The sequence below is a fragment of the Callospermophilus lateralis genome, chromosome 10 (genome assembly GCF_048772815.1).
Source record: "Callospermophilus lateralis isolate mCalLat2 chromosome 10, mCalLat2.hap1, whole genome shotgun sequence".
In the NCBI taxonomy this organism is placed as follows: Eukaryota; Metazoa; Chordata; class Mammalia; order Rodentia; family Sciuridae; genus Callospermophilus; species Callospermophilus lateralis.
In genome coordinates this window covers 67967046-67994557 of record NC_135314.1, presented here as the reverse complement: position 1 = coordinate 67994557, position 27512 = coordinate 67967046, and the positions used below count along the sequence as shown (strand labels likewise).

At 38.8% G+C, this 27512-nt stretch overlaps 1 protein-coding gene across 1 annotated transcript in view; it reads right to left on the bottom strand.

The window, feature by feature from the left end:
• The window catches only part of Morc1 (MORC family CW-type zinc finger 1), a 153862-nt gene extending 133539 nt beyond the window's left edge, over positions 1-20323 (bottom strand). The window contains exons 1-6 of the mRNA XM_077110339.1: positions 20259-20323; positions 16510-16563; positions 12978-13012; positions 6533-6601; positions 2728-2818; positions 2045-2153 (exon numbers count right to left, since the gene is read on the bottom strand). Of these exons, the coding sequence (XP_076966454.1) occupies positions 2045-2153; positions 2728-2818; positions 6533-6601; positions 12978-13012; positions 16510-16563; positions 20259-20323 (423 nt within the window). The remainder of the gene's footprint in view (positions 1-2044; positions 2154-2727; positions 2819-6532; positions 6602-12977; positions 13013-16509; positions 16564-20258) is intronic.
• Between the last annotated feature and the right edge of the window lie 7189 nt (positions 20324-27512).

The following is a 27512-nucleotide window of genomic DNA, read 5'->3' as shown; positions in this document are numbered from 1 at the left end:
TGGCTATGTGGCTCAGTGGTTAAGCGCCCCAGGGTTCAATCACTGTTACTAAATGAAAAGGTACAAAGATAAAATCTTGAAGAAAAATGAATTTCAGCTCAAAGATGATAACAACCCAAACTATAGCTGAGTGTTGGGGAAGAATGACAGCATTCTAATGTATGGTGGTCTAAGAAGATCTTGTTTCCCATCCCAAGATAAAATGACAGACTATGTTACACAAGTTGCGAAAGAAGACATGAGATTTAGGATCTGGGATCTGACGGAGAAGAGATCTGACACCCAGACCACTGCAATGGAGATCCTAGGATGCCTGCTGACTCCTGCCATGGAGAGCGGGAGTGGGAGCTGCAGCACGACAGGGCTCTGAACAGAGTGCATCAGGAAGCTGGAGCTGAGGAGAGCGAGCTAGACGGGGTTAACCATGCCGTGGGACAGAGAAGCAGGGCAGTTTTCAGCGACAGTGGTGAGTGCCCAGAAAAGAAAGCAGTCAGTCATTCTGGAGAAATAAAAAGTTGTGCACATGAGGAAAAACAAAACAGTTTATGACATGAGCTCCTGTGAATAGTGTATACGCAGTCTAAAATGGACACACTGAGCACTGGCATAACCAACGTTAGGAGGGCGCTAGTGAGGTGGAGGACTGGAAGTCCAGGGGTGACAGGAGCACAGAAGAGAAGGTAGATAGGTTTAAATCCCCTTCCATAGTAGGAGGTTAGTGGAGAACACCTAAATAAAATCAAGTGCAAGCATGCTCCTTAGAGACACGCAGGTAAATCTCAACGAAATCATTTAATACGGTTGGAAGAAGTTGCTTCTGTGGATGCGAAAGTGGTGAGTGTTTTTAAGAGTTTTTTTTATGAAAAACTGTGCTCTATATGTGTAATAAGGATTGTAATGCATTCCACTGTTGTCATGTATTTTTAAAAAATAATAAAATCAATTAAAAAATGAAGAATAAATAAACAAATAAAAAAAGGGAAATGCCCCATTTGGGGAGCTATGACCTCAGCTTTAGCCCAAACTCCAGGCTCTTCACAGGTACAAGGTTCAACATAACCACTGACAGCACCTCTTTTCCTGCTGTCAGGCTCCCTTCAGCCACCCCTTACAGCTGCCCCTCACCCGTGTTGTCAAGCCCCACCCCACCCTAAGACAGGCTCACACCTCCACCTGGCTTTCCAGTGCATCCACAAGCCCAAGACTGGCTGTGAACCATTTTTTTCCATACACCAGCCTGCCAACTTCAAGCCATGCTCTCTCCATAGAACACTCACTGACCACTCAAAGCTCTCTCATCCTCCCTCTTTATTACAGTTTTGGACAATTCCCATAACAACACTCACATGCACTTATTCAACAATGTTGTTTTTATATAGCCTCATTTGTCATTTGTCCAATCACGTGTCTACCTTAGTTCCCAACAAGACTGAAAGCTTTTTGATGGTCACTTGGTCTTTAGCTGGTTTTCTGCCCATCACAGTCTGTCCAGTGCTGAGCACACGGCTGCTCCCCAGCACCCATTTGTTGTACTGAATCATAACTGACATTAATAAAATGTTTCTAGGTCAGCAAATGCTGGGTTTAAAGTATGGTTATGAGTTAAAAGTATGGTCACAAGAATTATGGTTTTAAGTCTATTTTGCATTCAATTTTTTTTACATTTTGTTTTCTAAGTCTTTGCCCCTAATATTTTATTTATTTTAAAAGCAATAATACATTTATGCCACAAGCAGTAGAAAGATTTTGCAGGCTTCTTCTAGAAGCTCCTTATATGCAAAGAAACCTCTATTTTGGGAGATCTGGACATAAGGAGAATGAAAATCAAGTTCTTAAGAAAGACTTCCAGGGGTTAGAGATGCTGCTCAGAAGTAGAGCATTTGCCTAGCATGTGTGAGACTGTGTCCTGGAATCTCAGCAATGGCTTCCAGTGACCCCCCAAGAGTGCACAGGCACCTTCAGTCATAATAGACTTCACCTCCTGAGAGGATAAATGAAAACAGCATTATTGCCATGGGAATGGAAGGGAATCTTCAAATCTTACCTCACTAAGACCTTCTCCTTCACAAAATGTCTGAGAGAAAAACACACAGGTCATCGTTTCTTCCTTCTTTGTAAAAAGAATAAAGTCTTTTCCAATTCTCATGGACCCACTGTATCAAAGATAAATAACATAATGATTTATATTTCAAACACTAAACAAAGAAGAAATAAGTGGGCATGGGTTTGTTCTTTTTAGCAACTGGTCTTACTGACCCATCACCAAGAAAGCACAAGTATTATTTCTCAAAGCAGAGACAAAGAATTTGAATGGATGCAGCCCCAACTCATGTTTGAGACATGGATACTGGGGTAATGTTCCATCCAAAGTTCAAAGATCAACCCAGAAGCAGGAACCACTCAGGTAAGCACTATGTCCTCACCTCTCACTGAAGCAAACTAAGAAAAAGCTGACACACAACATATTGGCTAAAATGAATGTTGAGAAATAACAGAACATGAAACTCCAAAGTTGCTGCTTCAGGAAGTGCCTGCAAGAAGATTCATCTTAATATATGTGAGAATTAGTTTTTTAAATGCTTTAAAGATCCTAGTCAGTTATGGGTTGGAGATTCCAAAACAAGACTCCCTCCCAGGACTTATGCTCTTTTTTAAAAGCTCTACAGGTTTGCAACATTCTGTATTTCCAGTATGAATAACACATGCCCTAAGGGGGAAAATTCTCACCTTTTAAGACCATTGCCATATTGTCCAATGAACTTCAAGGTTGATAACCGTTTCTTGGATGTGCCAAAGTAAATGATGTCTGAAGCTTCCTCTGTAATTGACAAAAGACTATCTTTTAAGGTGCTTAGGAAGAGACTTTGACACTAGCCTGAGGCCCAGTTGTCAGGACCCCACACGCACCACAGGACTTTGGGATAAGTCCACAACTCTTGGGCAGCCCAAAGGTGAAGATTCATGTCAGGACCCATAATCTCTGAGAAGAATCTTTTTTTTTTTTTTCAGTTTTCAAAGCCCATGTTTAATTTGACAAAGCATATCTATTTCTAGATATGAATCCCATGAAAATTCTCACACAGGTAAAGAGATGGATAGCTATATGAGATTGTTCATTGTCTTATTAGTCATAATAATAAAAATGTGAAAATAATCTTGAACATTTATCCTCAAATATCTATAGTGACTGAAGAATTTCCATGGATGTTATAGTGCTATGAAAATATCAGAATTACAATAACAATATACTGGAATGGAAAAAGTTTGGTTTGGGTTTCTGGGATTAATTTATGTTAATTTTATATAAGCCTCTTTTAAATTGATATATCTACTGCAAATCGTGTACTTCAGGATCTTAAAGCAGTTGTAATGAAGGAGGTCAGACAGACCATACCCTGTGACCTCACCAGGTAGGGGTAGAGTTTAAAACTCTGAGCCTTGATTTCCTTGTTTTTAAAAAAGAACTGCTGGGGCTGGGGTTGTGGCTCAGTGGTAGAATGCTTGCCTAGCATGTGTGAGATACTGGGTTCGATTCTTGGCACCACATATAAATAAATAAAATAAAGGTCCATCAATAGCTAAAAAATATTTTTTAAAAAGCGATAGAACTGCTAGCACTTCTATCACAGTTATTGATGAAGATGAAGAAAACACATTAAATAAGAAGACTATCTGTGAAACTCAGGGCACACAACTTGGCACTTGATAAGCGTTAAGAGATTATAAGTGTTATAATTATTTGTACTACTAATAATTTCATCATAAATTTGGCCCTTATCCAGGCCCAGGTGAGACTAGGGACAGGATGGCTTCAGCTTCGACACCACCTAGGTAGGGGAAAATGGCTAACCATCTCAGATCTTCAGAGTCATTCTCCTGATCTCTCCCAGAAGTTCCTAAGTTCTAGAGAGGAATCTTCTGGATTTCAGAATACTCTGATCTCTAGAACAAAGAATATTCTTGTTAGCCTACCTGGACACATTTTTAGAATTGTCTTGAGGACCCTGTGTCAGGTACAGACATGTTTACAGTTCAGGGGCAATTGGTAGGTGGTGTGTGCTGGACGTTTGATCCTATGTTCTCATACAGGGATGAGCCTTATGAGGAAGGGATCCATGATGACAATGTTAGCCACTGTTATTGATTGTTTGTTATTGATTGATTGACATTCATTGTTCCTACTTAATATTTATAATAAATCTACAAGGAAGATATTATGATTTGCATTGTGTCATTGTAGGAGAAAGAAATGGAAATACATAGAAAATAAGAAAATTTTTGAGAGGATTAAGTGAAGGTAACAAAACCAGGAAAATGTGTTTTCATTTAACAGGGGTATGGTCTTCACGGGTAAGGCCACTTTCAGAAGGTTAACATCTGGGGAGAGATTCAAATGACGAGGGTCCAACCAGGAATGGCTGGAGTGTAATCAGAGCTTGGAAATGAGCAGAACTAGAAAAGGCCAGGAAGGTGGGCAGAGCCAAATAAGCAAGATCTCAGAAGCTAATCTGGGGAGTGTTACTGAATTTTATTCTATGCAATGGAAAAATCACTGATTCAACAGGATAAATATATAATATTTAAAGAAAGGTTGAGGGCTGAGGTTGTGGCTCAGCGGTAGAGCACTCGCCTAGCATGTACAAGGCCCTGGGATCAATTCTCAGCACCACATAAAAATAAATAAATAAAAAGGTATTTAAAAAAAGAAGAAAAAAAAAAAGAAAGGTTGATGTATAGGGAACAGAGCATGATGGTAAACACAGGAGGAAAATAAGAAACCAAAATTTGAAAATTTCTGTAGTCATCTTCTATGGGTCAAGCTCTGTTTGAACAACTGAGAAGTTCTATATTCAGTCACCTAAGATAAACTCTTCCTTCAAACTTAATACTTGATTTCCAATATTCATTAAGAAGTGCTTTCTCAACAATACTCTGCTTGTCCCACTACATGCAGATGCTCCTCAATTTCCAATAAGGTTAAATCCATCCCTGCTAAATCCATAATAAATTGAAAGTATAGAAAAAAAGAAAATTCATTTAATACTCCTAACACTATCAATACCTCAGCTACACAGTACATGTTGAACTGTGCTACTTTCTCCTTACGATCATGAGGCTGACTTGGGGCTCAGGCTACCTACCATAGACCAGCATCACAAAAGAGTACTCTAGTACAACCTAACAGTTGTACTCTGCTAATCTAAGAAAAGACCCAAATTCAAACTACAGTTCCTACTGAATGCATATCCCTGCAGTACCATGGTAAAGTCAAAAAATGGCCCTAAGACAGGGACCATCTGTATGTCTACTGAGGTATGAGTTCCTTCTGAAGGTCTGAAAATTTGTTTGTGCTTTAATGATTTCTTCATGACCCATATTTTAAAACTGCTTCTTTTTGTAAGGCATTCCCTTAGACCATATCACATATATTCTGTCATTTATTTTAAGAATTCAGGAAAACACACTTAGCATTCAGGCTGGTAGTGAAAAATAAGACATTTTCAGCATGGTTTTCTTACAGCCTCTTTACCTTCTCATATTTAAACACTGGGGAATCAATAATACTTTAATCAAAATAAACTGAGATAATCAAAATTATTCCAACAAAATCAGAACAAGAACTGGGTGGGATAGTTGAGCATTTTCTAAGCTTGCTAATAAATATTCTTTGACTATTCAGACCAAGGGGAGACTTCAGATTTGGAAGAAGGTAATTGCTCTACTTTGTATTCTCAGCTTATATCAGCATTGATTATCACCCTTTCCTCAGATGTGCAGTTGACCAGGACATTTCCATAATATATCTCAACTCTCTCAGCATTTTTTAAGCATAGTAGCCAAGACTGTAGCTTGTGATACACAAAGTATTATAAGAATTCAGGAATATGAATACTAAAACTATGCAAAGCTTTTATTAGAGGAAATAACTTTTCAACAACTCAGCATTTGAACACACCTACTATGTGCTGGCTTTGTGGTAGCTTTAAATATCTAAGGATAAGTCATGCAATATATTGTAGATGTCTTTGTTATGATGAGAAAATTTATCTGAAACAACTAAACCTTTGAACATTCAGAGGAAAAAAAAAATCCATGCAAACTACTAAAGACAAGGAGAAGTGACCTTTTCTTCAGGGTTACAGGGAAAATTTAAAATAGCCTAAAGGCACTGGAAACTGCCTTGGGGCTCTTGCAAACAATAGCTAAAAGAATGGACTAAAACAATCTTAAAGCCCATTCAGATACTAGAGGTAAGATGCTTTGTCTTGCAATCAGTACCATTTGTCTTTCATTTTTCTGACAAAATTTATTTACTTTCACTTTTTTATCTTGATTTCAATGATTGTAATGAATTTACTCTGCCAGCTGGAATATTTAAACCTGAAAACTTTGACAATAAGTCTGGGCTTTATTTTCCCTAATAACTTCATACCTGTTTTTCAATAGAGAGCTCAATTTATTTTTATTTATTTTATGGGTTTTCAGGCTGTTCCCTTTAACAGCCAGTTAGGTATCTAGATAATTAACTTACCAGGGCTCATGCCACATCCATCATCCAGGAAGCATAACATGAATCCACCCTGCAGTTTTTCATTATCCACTGTAAGAGAAAGCAGTTATTACTAATAAATATTGGGCTTAATTTGTTCGTCAGAAAGTCATGCTGCTCACATAATTATTCGTCCTTCTCAATTGCAGCCACAGAATGACAGAGTTATGGCACAATGATGAAGCTCAGAATGGAGTCCTGGCTACAGCTTCATAAGAAACTGCAGGGGAAGAACACCATGCAACAAAGGCTTTACATTAACATAAAATATCTACATGTCAATGAATTATGTGTGCAGCAGGACATGCCCTGCTCTGGAATTGGACCAATCCCTTCAACTTCAGGTATTTCTTCCCGAGGGGAAGGAAAAAGGGAGATGGCAATGTGACCCTAGGATCCCTCTGTCAAACTGATCGACCTTTATGCCCTTCCACCAAAGCACTGATTCTAAAATAAATCTAGGACATTCTTATTAAATTCATCAGGCTCCCTTCTAAGTAGTTAATTCCCACAAGAGTCTTTTGTGAGTGTTTCTTTGTGGCAGCAAATATTTGCCTCTTGAAAATGCATTTGGGTTTTTGAAAATGGCTAAGTTATCTGAAATCAGTTTTGATAATTAAAAGACACCATTAAATTACATAATATAATCTCTGGCTTTAAAAATGTTAAAGATGGAACTAAAACTAATGAGAATAATTTCAGTGCACAGTTTGTAAACTTGAATCTGAAGATAATTTCAAACAGCTGGATATATGAGTTCAAGAACATTCTTTTTTTGATAACTGTTATTAAGAAATAATTTTTGCCAATAAACTGCGTATGTTTAAAGTACATAATTTGATAAATTTTGACAAATCAGTAACCCATCATCACAATCAAGGCAGTGAACATAGTCATCACCCCAAATGTTTCCTCCTCGCCCTCAGTACTCCCTCCGTTCTTCTGCTTTCATGGCCCCTCACTCTTGTCTCACGCCCAGGAAATCCATAATCTGCTTTGTCTCCATGGAGTACTTTCTAATACATTTAAGCAAATCTTTCTGTTCAAACGTTAACTAGAATTCATTCACTCACGTTTAAAAATTAAATAATGTTTAAAATGGCCTATGAATAAATACCTAAAAGACATATCTAAGTGTGTTAGCCCATTTTCTGTTGCTATCGCAAAATACTTGAGGCTGGATAATTTGTGAGGAAAAGAAGTTTATCTCACAATTCTGGAGGTTTGAGACCTCCATGGACTTCAGCTCTGGTGATGGGTTCATGGTAAATGGTGTCACATTGGCAAAAGGCATGTGGGAGCACATGCTAGAGTGATCACATGGAAAAACAGGAAGCCAGAGACCTAGGGGTCAGACTCAGTTTTATTTATTTATTTATTTTAAAAGAAATATATATATATATATATATGCTGCAGATGAACACAATACCTTTATTTTATTTATTTATTTTTATGTGGTGCTGAGGATCAAACCCAGTGCCTCACACGTGCTAGGCAAGCACTCTACCACTGAGCTACAACCCAAGCCCCTCAGTCTTTTATAACAACCCACTTATGTGAGAATTCACTTACTCTATGAGCCCAGCATTAGTCCCTCCCAAGGGCAGTGGTTCCAAGGACCTATTTCCCAGTAGACCCACCTCTCTGATTTGACCACTTTCTCTATTCCCAGTACCCTGCTTTGATTTAGGAAGACATCATTTTTTTTTTTTTCTGGATTATGAAAACTGTTTCCTAACTTCTATCCCTAAATCAAAGGGTGCAGCCTGTTTGCAGTCATCTGTGCATTTTGCCACTCTCCTGCCAACCCCTTCTATGGCTTCCTGTTGCTCTCAGGATAAAACACAAACCACTTAGCAAATGCTTGCCCCTTATGATCTGGCCCTCTCACCTCTCCAGGCCCATCTCCTGTCATTCCTGACCAGCCAATGCTGCCACCCTCCTGTTGCACACAAACACTTCCCTTGAACTAATCCTGAACGTCGCAGATTTTCACAGTTCTCCTAAGAGTCAAGGCGTCACAGGCACTGCCCCCATCCTTCCCACGCCTTCTTCACAGGTGCATGCCTACTGTCCCTGTGCACTGGTTCATAGAAGACTTCTCCTAGGAAGATTTCTTTTGTGCGCGCGTGTGTGGTGCTCAGGATAGAACCCAGGGCTTTGCACACGCCAGGCAAGCACTCTGCCAACTGAGCTATATCCCCAGCCCCTAGAAAGGTTTCTTAACCTTGCAATGTCATTGTGTGCCCAGAATGGATGTTCTCTTCCTAACTTGTGTTTTCCCACTTTCATAGAAAGTTAAAATACCGACTCAGGTGTTTACTTCTCTTCCAGATCAATGGTTCCTCTAGTTTCGAGGATCACAGTTACCCCAAAGATAGACAAAATCTATGCATCCTCCACCCATGTAGATATATAATACATTTTCCATGGACCCCCGTACTGGGATGTCGACTCCTTAAAAGTGAGCACTGTGTATATTCAGTACTTAGCTCAGTGCCTGGCACTTGGTGAGCACTGAAAAAAATCTATTCAACACATATCCATCTTTACTAGAATTGATGTACAGAGGCATTTAAACACCACAGTGAAACATATTTAGTTTGAATTTTATAGACCTCAAATTACTTGAAGGAAACCAACTGGGGAGTAATTCAAGGCCTCGGTAAATCATTTGAAAATTAGTCCAATCTTAGATTAACTATGCATGCCCAGAACAATTCTATTTATGAGTATTAAGCACTGGCCCTCGCTTTAAAAAAATCAATTTTACTAGGTTGAAAGTGATATGAATGAATGATGGGTTGCTGCAATAAAAAATGTTACAATATGAATAGGTAATTTAAAACTGAAAATGATAAATTCAGTTTTTCACAAAATACGTATAACCTAAAGAAAGAATGAGTACCACCTCCATTTTTAATCAGCCTAGATCCTATTTTGTTTGCATATGATAACATTGAGCACTCAGGAAAGTGCAGTGAAATCAGCACTCCCACCCCCTCCTGGAGTCCTGTCACACACCCAGAGTGTAGCATGTGCATTCTAATGAAATTTGTAGTACTTTGTGATTCTGGATGTCTTCTCGGCCCTTGCCAATACTGCACATGCTCTGAATGAAGTGTCGCTTACATGTGTCTCCATTCTCAAATTTCCAGGACCCTTGCCCTAATTCAAATTTTCATGAAATCTTGCTTAATTTTCATAGCCACACTCCCTGTGATCCCTGCTTTCATAGTTCCTCAGAATACTTTCTATGCTATTACTGGATTATCTTTCTTTAAAAAGAGAAAAAGAGGACATGTCTACTTAGGGTAATGACACTGTGCAGAATATTCAAGACACTCATCCAATTGCCTCTAACCTTTAGCTCTAGCCAAGAAGCCTAGTCACTCTTTCCTGAATGCTTTTTCTCCACTTATCTCCATGCCTCACTCCCACATCATGCAGGTCTTCAATGGTATTTCACCTATTAAGGGAACCGCCCCCTGTGTAAAATTGTAGAATCTTCCCATCACTCTCTATTGTCCAAATCTGCTCTTGTTATTTCCCTTTTAATACTTCTTATTGCTGGAATATGATTTATTTGTTCATTTCTTTATTGTCCATCTCTCCCCCAATAGAATGCCTGTTCCATGAGAGCACAGAACATTTTGCTCAATACTCATCCCCAGCACCTACAATAACAGACACTCAATAAATTGTCATTGAATAAATGAATAAATCCCTCAACTACTCTACCTCCATTCTTTTTCTCAAAATAATTCTTCAGACAATAATATTTTTCTAAAATGCTCACCATCTCTAGCAGTCAGAGAAATGCAAATCAAAACCACCCTAAGATACCATCTCACTCCAGTAAGATTGGCAGCCATTAGGAAGTCAAACAACAACAAGTGCTGGCGAGGATGTGGGGAAAAGGGTACTCTTGTACATTGCTGGTGGGACTGCAAATTGGTGCAGCCAATTTGGAAAGCAGTATGGAGATTTCTTGGAAAGCTCGGAATGGAACCACCATTTGATCCAGCTATTCCCCTACTCGGTCTATTCCCTAAAGACCTAAAAAGAGCACACTATAGGGACACTGCTACATTCATGTTCATAGCAGCACAGTTCACAATAGCAAGACTGTGGAACCAACCTAGATGCCCTTCAATAGACGAATGGATTAAAAAAATGTGGCATTTATACACAATGGAGTATTACTCTGCATTAAAAAATGACAAAATCATAGAATTTGGAGGGAAATGGATGGCATTAGAGCAGATTATGCTAAGTGAAGCTAGCCAATCCCTTAAAAACAAATGCCAAATGTCTTCTTTGATATAAGGAGAGTAACTAAGAACAGAGTAGGGACGAAGAGCATGAGAAGAAGATTAACATTAAACAGGGATGAGAGGTGGGAGGGAAAGGGAGAGAGAAGGGAAATTGCATGTAAATGGACGGAGACCCTCAGGGGTACACAAAATTACATACAAGAGGAAGTGAGGGGGAAAGAGGGAAAATTATAAGGGGGAGAAATGAATTACAGTAGAGGGGGTAGAGAGAGAAGAGGGGAGGAGAGGGGGGAGGGGGGATAGTAGAGGATAGGAAAGGCAGCAGAATACAACAGACACCAGAATGGCAGTATGTAAATCAATGGTTGTGCAACTGATGTGATTCTGCAATCTGTATATGGGGTAAAAATGGGAGTTCATATCCCACTTGAATCAAAGTGTGAAATATGATATATCAAGAACTATGTAATGTTTTGAACAACCAGCAATAAAAATTAATTAAAAAAAGAATATTTTTCTAGATTATTTGAGAAAAATCACCTCCATATTTCAAGCTCTAGATCCCTAATATGAACTTAATGTCTTCTTTCTGTTTCCACCATACTCTGATTCTTTCCCAGATCGGAGATATTTATATTACGCTATACACAGAAGTTCCCTAACTTATGATGGTTTCTAACTTAAAACTTTTTTGACTCTATGATACAAACAAAGTAGAAATCATACTTTAAACTTTAAATTTTAATCTTTTCCTGGGCTAGCAATGATCCTGGAATACTATCTCCCAATACTGGGTAGCAGCAGGAAGCCACAGTCTCTAGTCAGCCACACAATTTCAGGATTAAAACAAATCAATACTCTACAGAATCCTGCGTGACTAAGCTTTGGTGTTCGGTAGCTTGGATGAATTAAATGCATTTTTAACTCATGGTATTTCCAACTTACAGTGGGTTTCCACTGGAAGTCAAAGAGCATCTGTAACTGAATACGATTGGAAAGGCTAGTTTTCCTCCATGAAGGAGCCCCACTCTTTCTTTGACTCATTTTCCCCCTGTCAATATAGGCTCCCTCCTTTTATTGGTTCCTGAGGGAAGAACCCCTGGTGAGGCTCAATTCAAACCCCTTTTCCTCTTGGGAGAGGGCTGCCTACAGACAGCCTGAAGTCTGCTCCCTTCATCCCAGAGTGGACCAGTCTGGGGTGGAAGCTGATTCCACAGCTGTGAGCAGCCCCATCCTGGGACCTTCACTCTGTCATGAAAGCCAGACACTCCAACCTAACATCTATCATCGATAGAGGATGATTCTTGCATTTATTTCTCAAACTTTTCAGGACTTGGAGAGTATAAGGAAAAGAATGTCAATTATTGTTTCCTCAGACACCTCAAGACATCCACATCTATCTCCTTCATGAACCATGGCACTCATCTGGCTCAGAATCCTAAATGCACAGAAAAGCAAACAGAACTGAGTTGCTTTTTCAGTGCCGACATGGATTAAAACATCATGGACAATATCCTCTCACTTGTGATCAATTACCAATATAACAGAGCAGCTGACAGAATCAGGGTAGAGAAGCGGTGTTAGCATTAGGGGCAATTTTCTGGGTGGCACTGAGTACATACAGTGCAGGATCGCAGAACCTACTGTCACTGGCATCATATTAAATGAGATTAACTAATAAGTGCAATAAAAACTTGGAACTACAAAATGAAGTCAATGAAGAAAACATTTGGTTTGAATTTTGCAGCACTAAAATATTCATACTGCACATTCACTTGTGCATTTTAAAACTATGATAAGTTGAAAATAATGTTTGCTTAATTATGAATAACCATTAAGTTAATCTGCTTTTTAAAAGAAAACTGTTTCTCACAGCAAACAAATCTACAGCTCCAAACCACTCTGGTTCTTTCACAAAACTCTGGAAGGCCTAATTTTGTAAATGGGTCTTCTAATAAAAGAACAATTTGACTCTTAGGGTGTACTTTTCCCAACCTGGCTCCCCACAGGTTTCCTGCGTTCACAAAGCACTTAGATTACATTAAAATCTATAGAATGTGACTCGATTCCATGAAATAAAATACATGCAAAATAGCTACAAGCATTTCCCTTAGAAAAAGAAGGAAAAAGAAGAAAGGAAGTCTACTCACCTGAAAACACATCAAGTCTTGCAGCCCCTGAATCTCTGAAAACAATATAAAAATATCACAGCTTCAATTGAAATTATGTTTAAAAAATTACATTAATCTAACTTGCTTATGTGAGGTATAACCTACTGTCAGATATCAAACAATACAAAAAGCCACTTAAATTGCTTCAAAATCAATTACTATAATGTTTCACTGTGCATTTATATACTAACAACTATCATCACTGATGATTTGAGAATATTACAAAAGCTAAAACTCAGAAATTTTAAAAAAGAGATGGAATCTAGTGGTAGTTACACAAAAAGCTCATTAGAATGAACATGAATTTTGTATTTAAAAAAAAACTGGCCAAAGAATGATCCAGAAGTCATAGAATGATTTTCATGATATGTTTCATAGGTACGAGAAAAAGGAGGTATAGCTAATGAGGAAGAAAGTATGGAAGGGAAGGATGATAGATCCTTTTAGAAAGGGAAGCTCGGTAAGATAACGAGTGCAACTCTGATGGGGAAACTTGAGTTTTTCCCAAAATTTCCTTTAGTCCCAAGCTAAAACTATCCCAAACAAATTTGAGTAGTAACACTGTATTTGCCCTATGACCCTAGAAGTTAGTTCTTTATAATTCATTCCTCTAGTCAATTGATGCTTCTAAGTCCTCCTTACACAGAAGTTCTAGAGCTACCACTGCCATTTCTAGAGCTACCACTGCCATTTCTAGAGCATTTCATGTCTCAACTAAACACTAAATGAAGTCTTTTTGAAAGTTCTCTTCTAATCCTTACCACAATCCCATGACATGTATGTATCAATATCTCTATTACGCAATTATGCTTTGTACAAAGTACCACATTGTATAGTATGTGCTCAGTAAATGCCAATATACCCAAAAGAAAGTTTATAAAGAAATAGTTTCTTTTTACAGTTGAGGCATAACATAAGGACTCACCTTTTTATCATATTAAGACACTTTTTAATGACCTTTGTGTTTCAGCCCTAGATACTTGCTTTTTGAATAGCTAAGGTATTAAGAGGAGGACCCTAATCATCCATTCCTATACCATCACATTTTTTTCTCCTCTCTCTGCAATATTTTTAATATCTTTTCAGTTATAATTTTCACAACTACAGGGTATCACCAAAATTTTGAATACAATAATATTTGAAAATTCTTGAAATAACACATAAGACCAACTGAGCATCTTGAATAAGTCTGCAAAATAATTTCATTTGCTGTCAAATACTAGCACCTAAGCAGTGGCAGAGAACTGAGGCATCCATGGAAGACAGAAGAACTGAGAGGTTCAAGCTGTTGGGGTAACACTGGTCATGAGACATACCTGAAGGCATAGGCTGGTCCCACCAAAGCCCCAGCTCCTCCTCCAGCTCTGATCCCAGAGGAGTGTACTCTCAAGGATGCTTCTCCTTCTCATCTTTCAGGAGAAATAGGGGACCCGATTTTGTACGTGGTGCCTCTTGTGTCTTAAACCTTACAATTACCTTTTCTCTTCCTTTTGTTTCTGAACACTGTGTAAACTTCCACTATGAGACAAACAAACATGAGACAAGCTAGACCTGGTCAAGGGGCTGCCAGTTTACAAATGCTGCTCTAAGAATTGCTTTCTTGATCACATTTCTCTCCTTCCTTCAAGTCCAAAGTTAATCTTTCTTCCCCAGTCACCCAATCACCCCAATGGTTCCCATTGTTCTACGTCTGCTACATGCAGATTTCCTGTGCCTTGTAGAATGAATGAATGAACGAAACAACTTCAGAGGAGAAAAGACAGATGGCGCTATGGACAAATATGCTCTTTGAGAACAAGTTGCTGAAAAGGAGCACTTGGGAAAGGTAGGAAAGCCTTGCTTCAGAAACAACAGCAGCCACTCTTATCTCCCACAAAGAAACTAACCATGAGTGTTCATCTGACCAGGCCCTTTCCCTGTGAGTTCCTTCTAATTTGCTTGGGTTCATGATTCCCTGACCAATCAACTTTATGCTTTTTCTCCTTTTTCCCTCCCTTTTTGTGATTGCATTATCCCTACAGGGTGTTTCATAAAAGGAGGAACTAGTAATTTTTTACCTAGCCATGGGCACAGTGCTGGGTAGAAATTCGTGGACGGCTGGTTAACTGACCACACCTGTCAGAAAGGTCATTCTTTTGAAGGCCAAAAATGGAAGATAAACACGAAAAGCTAACATATGCTATAAACCAGTGGCAGGAAATTTAAGTCCCCCTACTGGGATCTCTGATCTAACAACGGCACACTATTTTCTAGATAGACTTTGCTTTCTGCAGAGAAGGGACAAAAAAAATCTGTGCAACAGTGAAGTACAAGTATAAAAACCATCAAAAGCCGTATTCAGTTTAGCTAGAAAACTGAGTCCCTCCCAATTCTCCACACATCTATTATTGAGTGGAACTAAAATTATTAAAGAGGTTCTTTAAACCTCCATTCCTTTGTCAGAGACAGTGAAATAGGATACCGGGGTTCTGTAGCCAAATGGTACAAATCTGAACTCTATCTCTGCCAAAGAGTAATTATAGAACTTTGAATAAATCATCTAACTTCTCTATGCACAGATTTCCACATATGTAAAACCAGGGTAATGATTCCCCCCTCAGGGTGATGTCATAGGATGAATGAGTGAACACTGCGCATGTCACTCACATAGGTGGAGGAGAACAGTTAGCCGTTTTCTGACTAATCACACAATTCACCTCAAGGCAGACTTCAATAAAGGCTCAAACCCAAATGTCATTTCTCAAGACAAAGTGTACACTGATCTGTAACTGAAGAAACATCCAAATGTCTGCTATTACATGGCTATCAACACTAACGCAGAAGTCCAGTTTGCCTTCATTTCAAGTTTAATCATAAAGGCAAATTAAACAAAGGTGACTAATTCCTTCTTTCATCTGTTCTTTTTCCCATAGTATTTTGATTATGCTGGAAATTGTTATGCTTGTTTATGTGAATTGTCCCCGAAAAGTTCACGTGTGAGACAATGCAAGAAGGTTCAGAGGAGAAATGATTGGGTTGTGAGAGTCTTAACCCAATCAGTGAATTCATCCCTTGATAGGGATTAACTGAGTGGTAACTGAAGGCAGGTGGAGTGTGGTTGGAGGAAGCGGTTCATTGGAGGCATGGCTAGGGGGTATACATTTTGTATTTGGAGAGTGGAGTCTCTGTGCTTTCTGATCGTCATGTGAGCTGGTTCCCTCTGACACAGTCTTCTGCCATGATATCCTTCCTCACCTTGATCTATGAGTAGTGGAGCCTGCTGCTATGGATTGACCTCTGAGATTGCGAGCCTCTAAATAAACCTTTACTCCTCTACTATTGTTCTGGTGGGGTTCCTCAGTCACAGCAGCAGAAAAAAAAAAAAAAAAAAAAAAAAAGCTGACTAAAACAGAAATCGAGCAAAACATTCTAAATGGGGGAAAATGACAGTATATCTTTATCTTCAAAAATAACTGGACTAGATTTATGTCATGGAATTCCAACAACAGCCTTTGTTCACAGGTAAACCTACCTGGCATTGTCCAGCAATTCAGCCAGAGCTCCAAAAAGGAAACTGTGGGTTGTGCTGATGAGAAGAGAGAAAGGGAAAACAGGAAGTTAAATCAGGGCAAACGCTTTAAGACACTCAACACACAAATGTTCCCCAGTTCTAGACAATCAATGTTGAATTTTTTCCAGAAATAGTGTGCTTAGCATGGCCAAGATTCTGAAGGACATACTATAGTATAAAGCCAAGGTAAGAAATCATTTGCAAAATATCTTGTTTACTTCTAATATAATGAAGACTATTTAGGATCTTACTGTTGCAGGAAGAAACTTTCATGTTTTAAACTTTCTTTACAAGTACATATTCAAGTACTATTTCTAAAGAAGTTTCATTAAAACTGTATTACTTAATACCAAATAAATAATGAACAATATTGATCAAGACCTTAATCTACTAAAAAGCCACAGGGTTCCACTGGTTGGCTAAGAAATTGGCAGGAGGCTGCTGCTCACCCTACCAATCTCCATATCTCTGTAGAAGCTTTCCACCTATGAAAAGCCTACTCTTTAAATGACCTTATGGATTACCTGTAGTCCCTTGCTCCTGTACCCCTCAGTACCAGTTGCTTGGTGAAAGAACATGGTGAACAGCCTGCACTACTCATGACACTTGGAAGGCTAAAGGGATATCTGTGGGTGAATAGGTTGCTTTCAGGGGTTCCAAGTTTGCTTTTCCTTTTCTGATGTGGCTATTTCAATTAGCAACCTTATCATAGCATCAAGGGAAAATTCAAAATTCAATATTTGCACTTTCCTTTTTATGTTTAGCAAGCAGGTTGCAAAAGCAAGAAACCCATTTACCATTTGTATAAGAGAAAGCATCAACTGCAATGTCTAAATCTCCAGACACCTCAGGACGTGAGACAACACCTTAACTTAAAATTTATTTTAAAAATTACATTTCTCTCTCTCTCTCTCTCTCTCTCTCTCTCTCTGTGTGTGTGTGTGTGTGTGTGTGTGTGTGTGTACATGCATGTGTCTTCATTTGGGGGGATTTTAAACTTTAAACATAGATACTAATACTAATGAAAGGTCTCTTGAGTATGGTCAGCTTTAAAGTTTATTTAAAAAATCTAGAAATTACTAAATAATGCTTTTGTTTAAAAAGATGTTCTTCTCTCTCTCTCTCTCTCTCTCTCTCACACACACACACACACACACACACACACACACAGCTGGTATAAAAATCTTATACTCTATAAAAGAGAATATAAGTGACATGTTTTATAAAATCAGCACTTTAAGCCACAGCCCTTCTGGTGAATTCAAAATTTGTATCCTGAATGATTCAGTACACAACAATTCGATATATACATGTCCTTTGTGAAAGTCATTGTAATAACTATGACCAAAAATGCCATATGAGTTTTTGTATTAGTTCATTCAAGAGTTTTTGTAACTACCCACCTTGTAACCATTTGTACAGGTAGGGTCTTTGCTATCTTAGAGATCAAGGTGGTGGGGTATGTGAAAAACACACAAGTAAATGCACAATGATGACCTCACAGGTGGTGGTTAAATACTTTCTTCACAGCAATAATGGGACAGAGTAATTGCTGGGGGAGGGCTGGGTGCCCAGGGAAACCTCTCTTGATAGAAGACATTTAAACTGATCTTTGAAGGATGAGAACCTGGTCTCTTGCAGGGACAGAGTGAAAACCTTCCAGCAAGAACAGGAGATGCGAAGATGCAAGGTCCTGGTAGCACATGCAAGGCCCTAGGTTCAATCCTCAGCACCACATAAAAATAAATAAATAAAATAAAGGTATTGCGTCCAACTACAAGTAAAAAATAAATTAAAAAAAAAGAAAGAAAGAAAGAAAAAGGTTGTGTGGAGGGTGGTCTAGAAGACATGGTGGTGGATTCCCCTAAGGTCAATGGCAGTGGAGACAAAGAAAAATGGTTGAATGCAAGACACGTTTAGAGAAACCATACCCTTGGTGGGCTGAATGCCCAGTGAAGCAAAGCAGACATTTTTAAAGTTACTCCTCTTTTATGCATGGAAGTCTCAAACCAACATTTATCTGAACAGCTGAGAAGATGTCAATTTGTACCTGATTTTTTTGTTGCTTCATGCAGCTGTCTTTTTAAAAAGGTATTATTTTCAATATTAATATTCACCAATTGAAAAGGGACTGGAGAGGCCCATGGTTGCAATTCCAGCAACTCGGGAGGCTGAGGCAGAAGGATCACAAGTTGAAGGCTAGCCTAGGCAGTTTAGCAAGACCATGTCTCAAAGTTCAAAAAATATATATAAAGGGCTGGGACATAGCTCAGTGGCAGGACTATGTCCCCTGTGTTCAATACCCAGTATCTAAAAAAAAGAAAAAAAAAATGAGGAGGAGGAGAGAAGCTGGAGAGTGGGTATCACAGAGTGGTTCAGGGGAGAGGGAAGCTGGAAAGTAATAGCTGCAGAAATGATACAAAATGTAGACTGAGTAACTTTCCCAAAATAAAGTTCACAGTCATTCCAGTACTGGACTTATGGTTTTTCTTAAAATCACTCAGAACTGCTATTTCTTCATTTTTCTTCTATTCCAGCCACCTTTTAAGTATTTATTCCACCATCACCAGCTAGAAGTCATTCTCCAAAGAGACATAAAAACTAAATATTACTGAATATTGCTTGTTTTACTCTATTATCTTAAAATTGCACAGTTTGTCCCACATAACAAGGCTGGCATTCCCTGGCCTTCTTTATTCCTCCATTTCTGTGGTTTCTACTTTGATACATCCATTCTATCAGCTGCTACTTTTAGTAAACACAAGTTACTAAAAGATTCCCAAACACTGACATACCACTGTGAATTACACAGCACTCATCACTATACTTTGCAGTACTAGACCCGACAAATGACATGGAATATTCCGTCACCTGCCTCTACAATCTGAGCACAGAGTTCCCCCTTATCCAGGGTTTCACTTTCTGTGGTTTTAGTTGTTACTGGTCAATCTCCATCCAAAAATATTCCATGGAAAGTTCCAGAAATAAACAATTCATGATTTAAATTGTGTACCATTCTGAACAGCATGATGAAACACTGAGTCGCCCCCCTTTATTACAGGATGTTGCTGAAATTGTTCTATTTTATCATTAGTGATTGTTCGTCTCTTTTTGTACCTAATTCATAAATTTATCACGGTTCAGTATGACTCCCAATTTCAGGCATCCACTAGGGGGCCTTGGGACAGCATTCCCATGAACAGTGTATTCCAAATAACACCTGGTGAGGAGCCCAAAAAGGCATCTGGGCCTGGAAAGAGCAGAAAAAGTGCCAGAATAACAAATGAAAAGTGAGATTCCTATCTTCAGAGAGGTTTCTGGAAACGCTCAGGAGACCAAAGAGGTTGAAATCAATGAATGCAAATTACTGCGTTTGAAAGGTAACTTGAATCTTTCAATCGTGGTGGGGGTCAGACTGGAGCCGGCAGAATTGGTAGAATTAAGCGACCCGCTGATCAATAATTAAATAGTTTCGTTCAAAGATAAGTGTGAAGCCTTTCTACCACTTGGTGTTAACTGAAGAATATCAATATCTTTATCACTTGCTCAGTGTTTTTAGAAACATATATACAACGTAAATAAAGAAATCCACAAATCAACCACACCAAGTTCTTTTGGTTTTTCAATCAGGTATTTGATTCCGACGGGGACAAAACTTTTCTCCATTGCGTGGAGACCCTACCCCTCTCCGACCCCAGTTAGGCACTCACGAGTTGGCATGGATGAAATCCAGATGGAGCTGGGCCCGTCGCAACGCAGCATACTTGTGGCTCATGTCCTCGAACGCGACCCGCGCAGCCCGAGGGGACAGCGACGCTGGACCGCAGCTGCTCGCCAAGCCCTTGCCCACGCCCACGCCCACGCGCGGATCGGCGGGTGGGCAAACACCAGCGCCCCCTGTGGCCGCGGCGCAAAGCTCACCCTGCGCAGTGGATTCAGGTATCTGGCCAGGTTCTTAGTTTCTTGGTCCTTCGTTTGGAAAATAAGGCATCAGAGTTAGGTCCCTTCTCAGGAATTGAGATTTCTATAACCTTCCCAGACTATTGTACTTCTTGCTGACCCTTTCAGTCATTCTCTGGTTGGAAATTGTGGGATTAAAATTTGATCAGAAATTACACACACACACACACACACACACACACACACACATGAATGTAGAGAATCTGCTTTGTGTTTCAGAAAACTAAAATTATGTGAGTTCCTGTTGGATAAACAGGCAGTTTCTCTTTGCTTGTGCAGTCTGCTTACCCTACTGTGCCTTTTGAGTTTAATCATGCTTCTGCCCATTTGGAAGAAAGAAAAGGAAAAAAGAGATAAACCCAAAAGAAAAGCTGAAGACAATGAGAACAAAATTTGGACTTAGCAGCAATGTGGAGGCTTGTCTGTCCCTCTATGAGAACAGCTGTTCCCATCTGCATGGGTCACTAAATCTTCACCTGTTGGTTGACATTCAACTATTTGATGCGTTGACTTGGCTCAAGGACTAGACATTCAGTAATGTTCCAGAAGACATAACTGGTCAGGTGCGAGGTGGAGAGAGGCCTCTTTCCACCTTGTACCTATCCACATTTTTTTTTTCCTCTACTCTGAGTCACCAAAATCCGAGCTGAAATAGAATTTGTCAAAGATGCTAAAGGGAATGTTTCTATTTGGGATGGGAAAATAGTTGACCTAGCCAACCTCTAAAAAGAGGTCAAACTCTGATTTAATGTCTATAACTATTTGAGTGGGAAATTAAGATAGCTTAATAATATTCAGCAAAAATTTTACATGATAGTCTTAAAGTCAGAAAGAAGCATCTATTTTACAGGGAACTTGAACTAGATGTGTTTGTGATTTCAGGCATCATACAGGCAAGAAAGCTCTCAGAAAAGAAAAAAAAATGTTAAATTTGGAGGAGTCATTCTACTTCAAAAGAGAGAAATTTATCAGCTACTACATTTATAGGAATCAGGAGAGGAAGAGAGAATTTGAATGGCAACCCAAAGGAACATGATGTTCTACTTTAATTTGAAGACTGGAAGTAAACATAAACATCTCAAGTAATTTTCCTGATTGCATTTTTGTTTTTAACAGTGGCTGCTATGTGGTGTTTTGATAGCAAAATTCTCTTTACTAAGCAACTTAAGCTATCTTTCCAATTTTTTTCCACGGAACTTCACAAATATGATATTTTATTTTCATTTTATGGGCAAGAAAAGCTTGACAAGCCTCTTCTGGATTTATTTTATAACCCCAATTTCCAGCTGCTATCTCAAAGCAATTTGCTTCTGGGAGGGCACCAGAGCCACCAGCCTGTAATTAGTAGAGGTTGTAATATCTAATTTCTACCAAAGGGAAGGATGTGATTATAACTGAAGCACTCCTTCTAATAATCTGAACAGAGCCTTCCTACCGCATGTGGCCAGCCCCAAAGCACTAGGCAGTACGGGTTGGCCTGGTTGACAGACACAGAGGAGAATCCACTAGATTATGCTGACAAAGAGGCCAGAGAGTCACTGCACAAATCCACCAAAAGCCTTTTCCCCTTCCCAGTTCAGCTCTCTTCAGCCACTCTCCCATCAAAAAAGACACACTCACTCCTCTTCAAGATGTGCTTTTGAGATTTCTTGTTTGCCTCACCTCCCTCAAGATTCATTTCAACATTATTTCATGACAAAGATACTACATTAATGACAGGGAAGGAAAATTAAAATGAGAATGCCCTTTGATCATCATATGGTTGATCCTGATTCTAAGGAGAGTCAATTTGGACTAAGAGACTCTTCAGTTCTTCCTAACTAAACATTTCAGATTTGCAACGCACACATTCTAGTCATAAATAATGGCTTAAACTTTTCAAACTACGCTTTCCCTTTTATTGACGTAAGTATGAACCAACATTTCATTACTCTTAATGAATATTTAAATTGAGATAAAATTTATAAATATAAAAATTTAGTGTTTGAATTTACCAACTATCTGCACTGGTATGCCATATGCCTAGCACTATAATTAAATAGTTATCTTAGCATATTGTAATAAACACAGAAAGTGAATGCTATTAAATTGTTGATGTTTGAAAGAGACCAATGATGCTCAATTGAGAAGAGTAAAATATCTCTGAAAGCAACATATGACCTTCCTGCTCATTTTATTGCATTCATGCAAGACTGAGTCTGGGAAATGTGTTTTCCTCTCTTCTAATTTACTCCATGTACCACTATGGTGAGGCTTTCATTACACCCAGGTATGCGGCAGAGTGATAAGTACCTCTGGAGACTTGGAAAATATGAGGCATAGAGCTTTCCAAAAGAATGCCAAAAGTACTAAGTGATTTTGAAAATATGGTTGCCTTCCAGTTAGATAATCCAACAGTCATTCCCAACTCTTTTCTCTCCTTCACAAAAGAAAACTTGCTGAAAATTTATATTTCTGGACTTTTGTAGTAAGGGATGGCCACTAGGCTATTATAAATGAAATAGAAGCAAAAGTCATTTACCAAGTGGCTTGTAGGAAGGCCTTTGCTCTCCTGATAAAGGCACAAACAGGGCTGGCTCCGTCTCCCTTCTTTCTATCTTGAAAACAAGCACAATACCTGGATCTTTGGTTGTCATTTGCATCCATGAAGGAAAAGTCAAAAGACTCATATGAAGGCATCCCAGACCTTTCTGAATTACTAACCCAAAGTTCCAGGTTTTTTGTAATGAAACAATATTTAAAATTAATCCTTATTTAAGTCATTAGAATTGTATTTTCCTGTACCTACAGCCCAAACTATTTCTAACTGAGAGAGGCAAACCATCATTCCCCCCCAAAAAAAACATACTTTCTTTCCATCAATTCTGACATCAGCAGAGGAGTATTTATTATAGAATGTGATGTTTAGGTATTCTCTTGCCCATACTGGTGAATGTGTGTTGGCAGAGAGGAAGGAAGATATTGTAGACAGGAGCAGTCATCAGAACAAGAAGCTAGAGAACAATACAAAACATAGTTGCACAAAGTGTAACAACTAGAATCATTAGACTGAATTACAGTAGGGCTTGAGACCAGGTTGGCCAGGAAAGAATAAGAGTGTTAGAAAAGGGATTTGTTCCTCAGGGTGAATTTCATGTTTAATGTGATACATAATTTACAGTCATTATTGGCTCATTCAGTGAATCAGTCATTTATTTGAAGAAATTCCACTGTGTCCACAAGAATTTAAAAATAGAAACACCTTGTTCTTACTTTCAATGCCGTTACAGTTTAATAGAAGCAAATCATATCAGGATTCAGTGTAGGAAAAAAAAAACATTGTAGGTATGTAAGGTGCAAAGAAATAAAATACAGGGAAGCACAAAACCTCTGGGAGGAAATAAGTGCCCAAATGAGGGACCCACCACTGGACAGTTGAACTCAGACTCCCATCGAGAAGCAGCAGAATAGAAGGCAGCAGTCTGCTGATACCACTGCTGGAGCTTCTTCACTTCCTGGGGAGGAAGCTTCTCAGTGATGGATTGCAAAAGTTGGCCATTGCCTTTCAACACTCATTTCTGTGTCCTGCATGTGGGCAGCAAAGCATCAAAAAAGAAAGAGAAGGAGAGAGAAAGATAGCACTGAAGTAAAGGAAAAGGAAAAAAAAAAAAGTAAAAGGAAAAAAAGTAAAAAAAAAAAAAAAAGTAAAGGAAAAGGGGGAGATTCATCCAATGTCTTCTCAGAAGTTGGTACAACCGTAATTGATAGGATTTAGATGCTACTAAGGCATCCAAATGCAGTTTCTAGCTTTTCAATCTCCCTAATCAGATCAGAGAGTAAGTGGAAGGAGACTAAGGGAGGCAATATGCAATTTCTGCCACACTGATGGGCTTTTTTAAGACATCAATTAGTGCATTACAGTGTTATAGGTCCTTTGAGAGAAGTCGGGCTTCAAGCAGAGAGGTGCTTTAAAGTTGTAATGAAATTGGAACCATGCCTTGAAAGATGAATTTACACTAGTTAGGTAAATAGAATTGGGATTGCCATTTTAGATAGAGGGCTCAGTTGAAAACAAGGAAAAACATGAGTCTGCCGGGGAATTCAGTAAGTAGCTAAATCATGTCTGGAGCATGGGGTACAGAGTAGGGTAGGAACAGAGGGGTGCAAGTTTAGAGAGGTCTAGAAAGGAAGTAGAAGTCAGATCATGGGGCAGGGGAGTCTGACTATCAGTCAAGCAAGCATTCTGAAATGGGATTCCTACAATTTGGTTCTGGAATTTCCCCCCCAAATATCATGCATTAAAGTCTTGGCTCCCAGAGTAGCAATATTCAGAGGTGGGGCTCTTGGGAAGTGATTAGATCGTAAGAGCTCTGACCTCATACATGGATTAATCCATGGATAGCTGAATGGACTATTGGGAAGCCATAGAAAGTGTAGGTAGGTGGGACATGGTGGGAGGAATTAAGTTGCTGGGGCGGGGGGTAGGTGCCTTGGAAAGGTATTTCTTGTTCCTGGACCCTCCCCTGCTTTCTTCCTGGCTATCATGAGCTGAGCACCTTTCCTCCACCACACTCTTCCAACATGATCATCACTTCATCACACATGATCATCTTCCGACATCACTCACTTCAGGCCCAAAGCTGACCATTGCCTGAAGTACCTGAAACCATGAGCCAAAATAAATCTTTCTTCCTTTAAATTGTTTTGCTCAGGTGTTGGTAACAGCAACGAAAAGCTAACAGAGGGATCAGCAGACAGCAGTAATTATATGGGCAGAATACAAATTCAGATGGCTTGATACAGTTATTTTGGGGTCTGAGGAAAGCAGAAAAGAAAAAGGGGCAAAAGTGACTCTGTGCTCTTAAGCTTTAAATCCTGGCATTGTAGGTGAGAATATTGGGCAAGTCACACACACACACAAAAAAAAAATTATCAAACTGAGAATTAGAAGAGCATGAGTTCATTTTTGGCGTGGCAGGATTTAGCATTAAATAGCACAACCAAGTAGTAGAAAATTGTCAATGCAGTTAAAATAAATATATAGATTTTCTGTCTTCCATGGAAGTAGCTAACAATAGGCTGTCATTTTTCAATGAAATATAATTTTGAGCTATGGAAAGTGTTAGTAAAGTTATTGAGCCTTGTATGCCTCTGAAATAAAAAGCTAAGAAGCTCACGGAAATCGAAGAATCTGGTTAAAGATACCAGGAGATAGATAGAAACAGAGGTAAATAGATGGAAAAATACAAACTTTGTGGATATAGGTCAGTATTTTTCAAAATTGGCCAAAAATATGTAAAGAAAAATTTCTTCACAGAACCCCCAGTTAGATACTGATGTCCAATGCTGAACTGAGATGGTATGTCTTGACTTCCAAGAATTATGCTCCATCTTCTGTCTGAAAACACAATACAGGGGTTTTGATAATTGTATTTCCCAGGATTTGTCCATGGGAGATGAAGGGAAAATAATGGGTCCAAATCTTCAATCAAATTTACTTCATCTTTTCAGCATAACCCTCTTAATAACCGTGGCAAATAGCCAACTGTGAAGCATTATTAGAATGCAAATTGATAAAACAAGACACCTTGAACTTTGGGGCACTACGTAATAAAAGTTGCTTTAAAAGTTCAAAGGTGGGAAAAAACCCTCACGCATGTAAGCAAGATCTGCATGTTGACCTTTGAGCTCAGCACTTACGGACACGGAATGAATCACTAGTAATTCCAAGGGGAAAGATAAGCACATTTTTCCTGCTGTGGCAAAAAGAAATATCTCTTTAAATTTCTTTCCTAACTCTAAATTGCAGAACTTTTAAATGAATCAAATTGTCCTGTATGTTCTTCAAAGGATACTTTTCCGTCTGGGAAAATTATTTACCCATAATTATATTATCTTAACCTCATATCATACCACAACAACGTCCAGAAAAATACCTGGTTTATTGTAGACATTCAAATAAACTATTGTTTTAATAAAATTGCTCACTGGTTGTTTCTTACTATTGTCACATCACTCCCATGTCCAATTGCCAGAACTCTGTCACTGGAGATAAGCTCAAAGCCTGTTCTAACAAAAGAACTGCAGAGCAGGCTTGGTGTTTGTGTGTAACCAAAGCTACACAACACTTTTTGGGAATAGCTTTTTGTTTGATGTATTATATTGTTGAGTTTTAATTACCTCTGTACCACCATAATTATCATATGACAATAAAGTAAAAAAAAAAAATACAACATATAAAGGAAAGGAGCCTGTGACGTTATGTCAGGGACTCTCTACCTTCTTCGGCCCAACACTTTATCTTTTTATTTGTAGCCTGAAATTTCTTCAACGAGGCATGAAGCCTTTCATTTCACTGCGGAGAAAAATGATAGGTTGTGACAGAGAATTGCTGAGCGTGGACTGAATGTGGCAGTAAGTAGTTTTTGAAGTTCCGAGTCAGAAGCTGATGTTACCCTGCTCTTCTGACTCAGAGGCTTGGCTGGACTTTCCTAGCTTGGATGGGGTCCGGGCCCCTGTGGAGAAGGGGACATATAATAATAATTTTTAAAAATATCTTTGAATTTCAGAGGTAATATTATTATAATATTATCAATTATGCTCATAATATTATCAATTTCCCATTGGCAGAATTTCCCCTAGAAAGGTGTATGCCATGATATTCCAAGTTCAAGGTACTTGGATAGCTTTATTAAATTTTGTCCCCCATTATTTTACCAACTTAGGAATTAATATCTTTCTTCATGACAGAGAGATGCATGATAGAATAACATACAGCCGATCATATGATTACCCCTCTTTTCTCTGTCTCCTTTTCCTGGTGCACAAACATATCCCAACTTCTATGAGGGACTTATCTTTGTGCCAGTATCTCATTCAGAACTCACAATATCTTTAATTATCTTAGACTGAGTCCCAGTGTTGCTTGTTCTTTCTGGGTTTATAATTTCTTTTCCTTTTTCTCATTCTCCCTTGCAGAACTTCCCTCCTCACTTGTCTACCCTAAGCTCACCTTTTATAACACT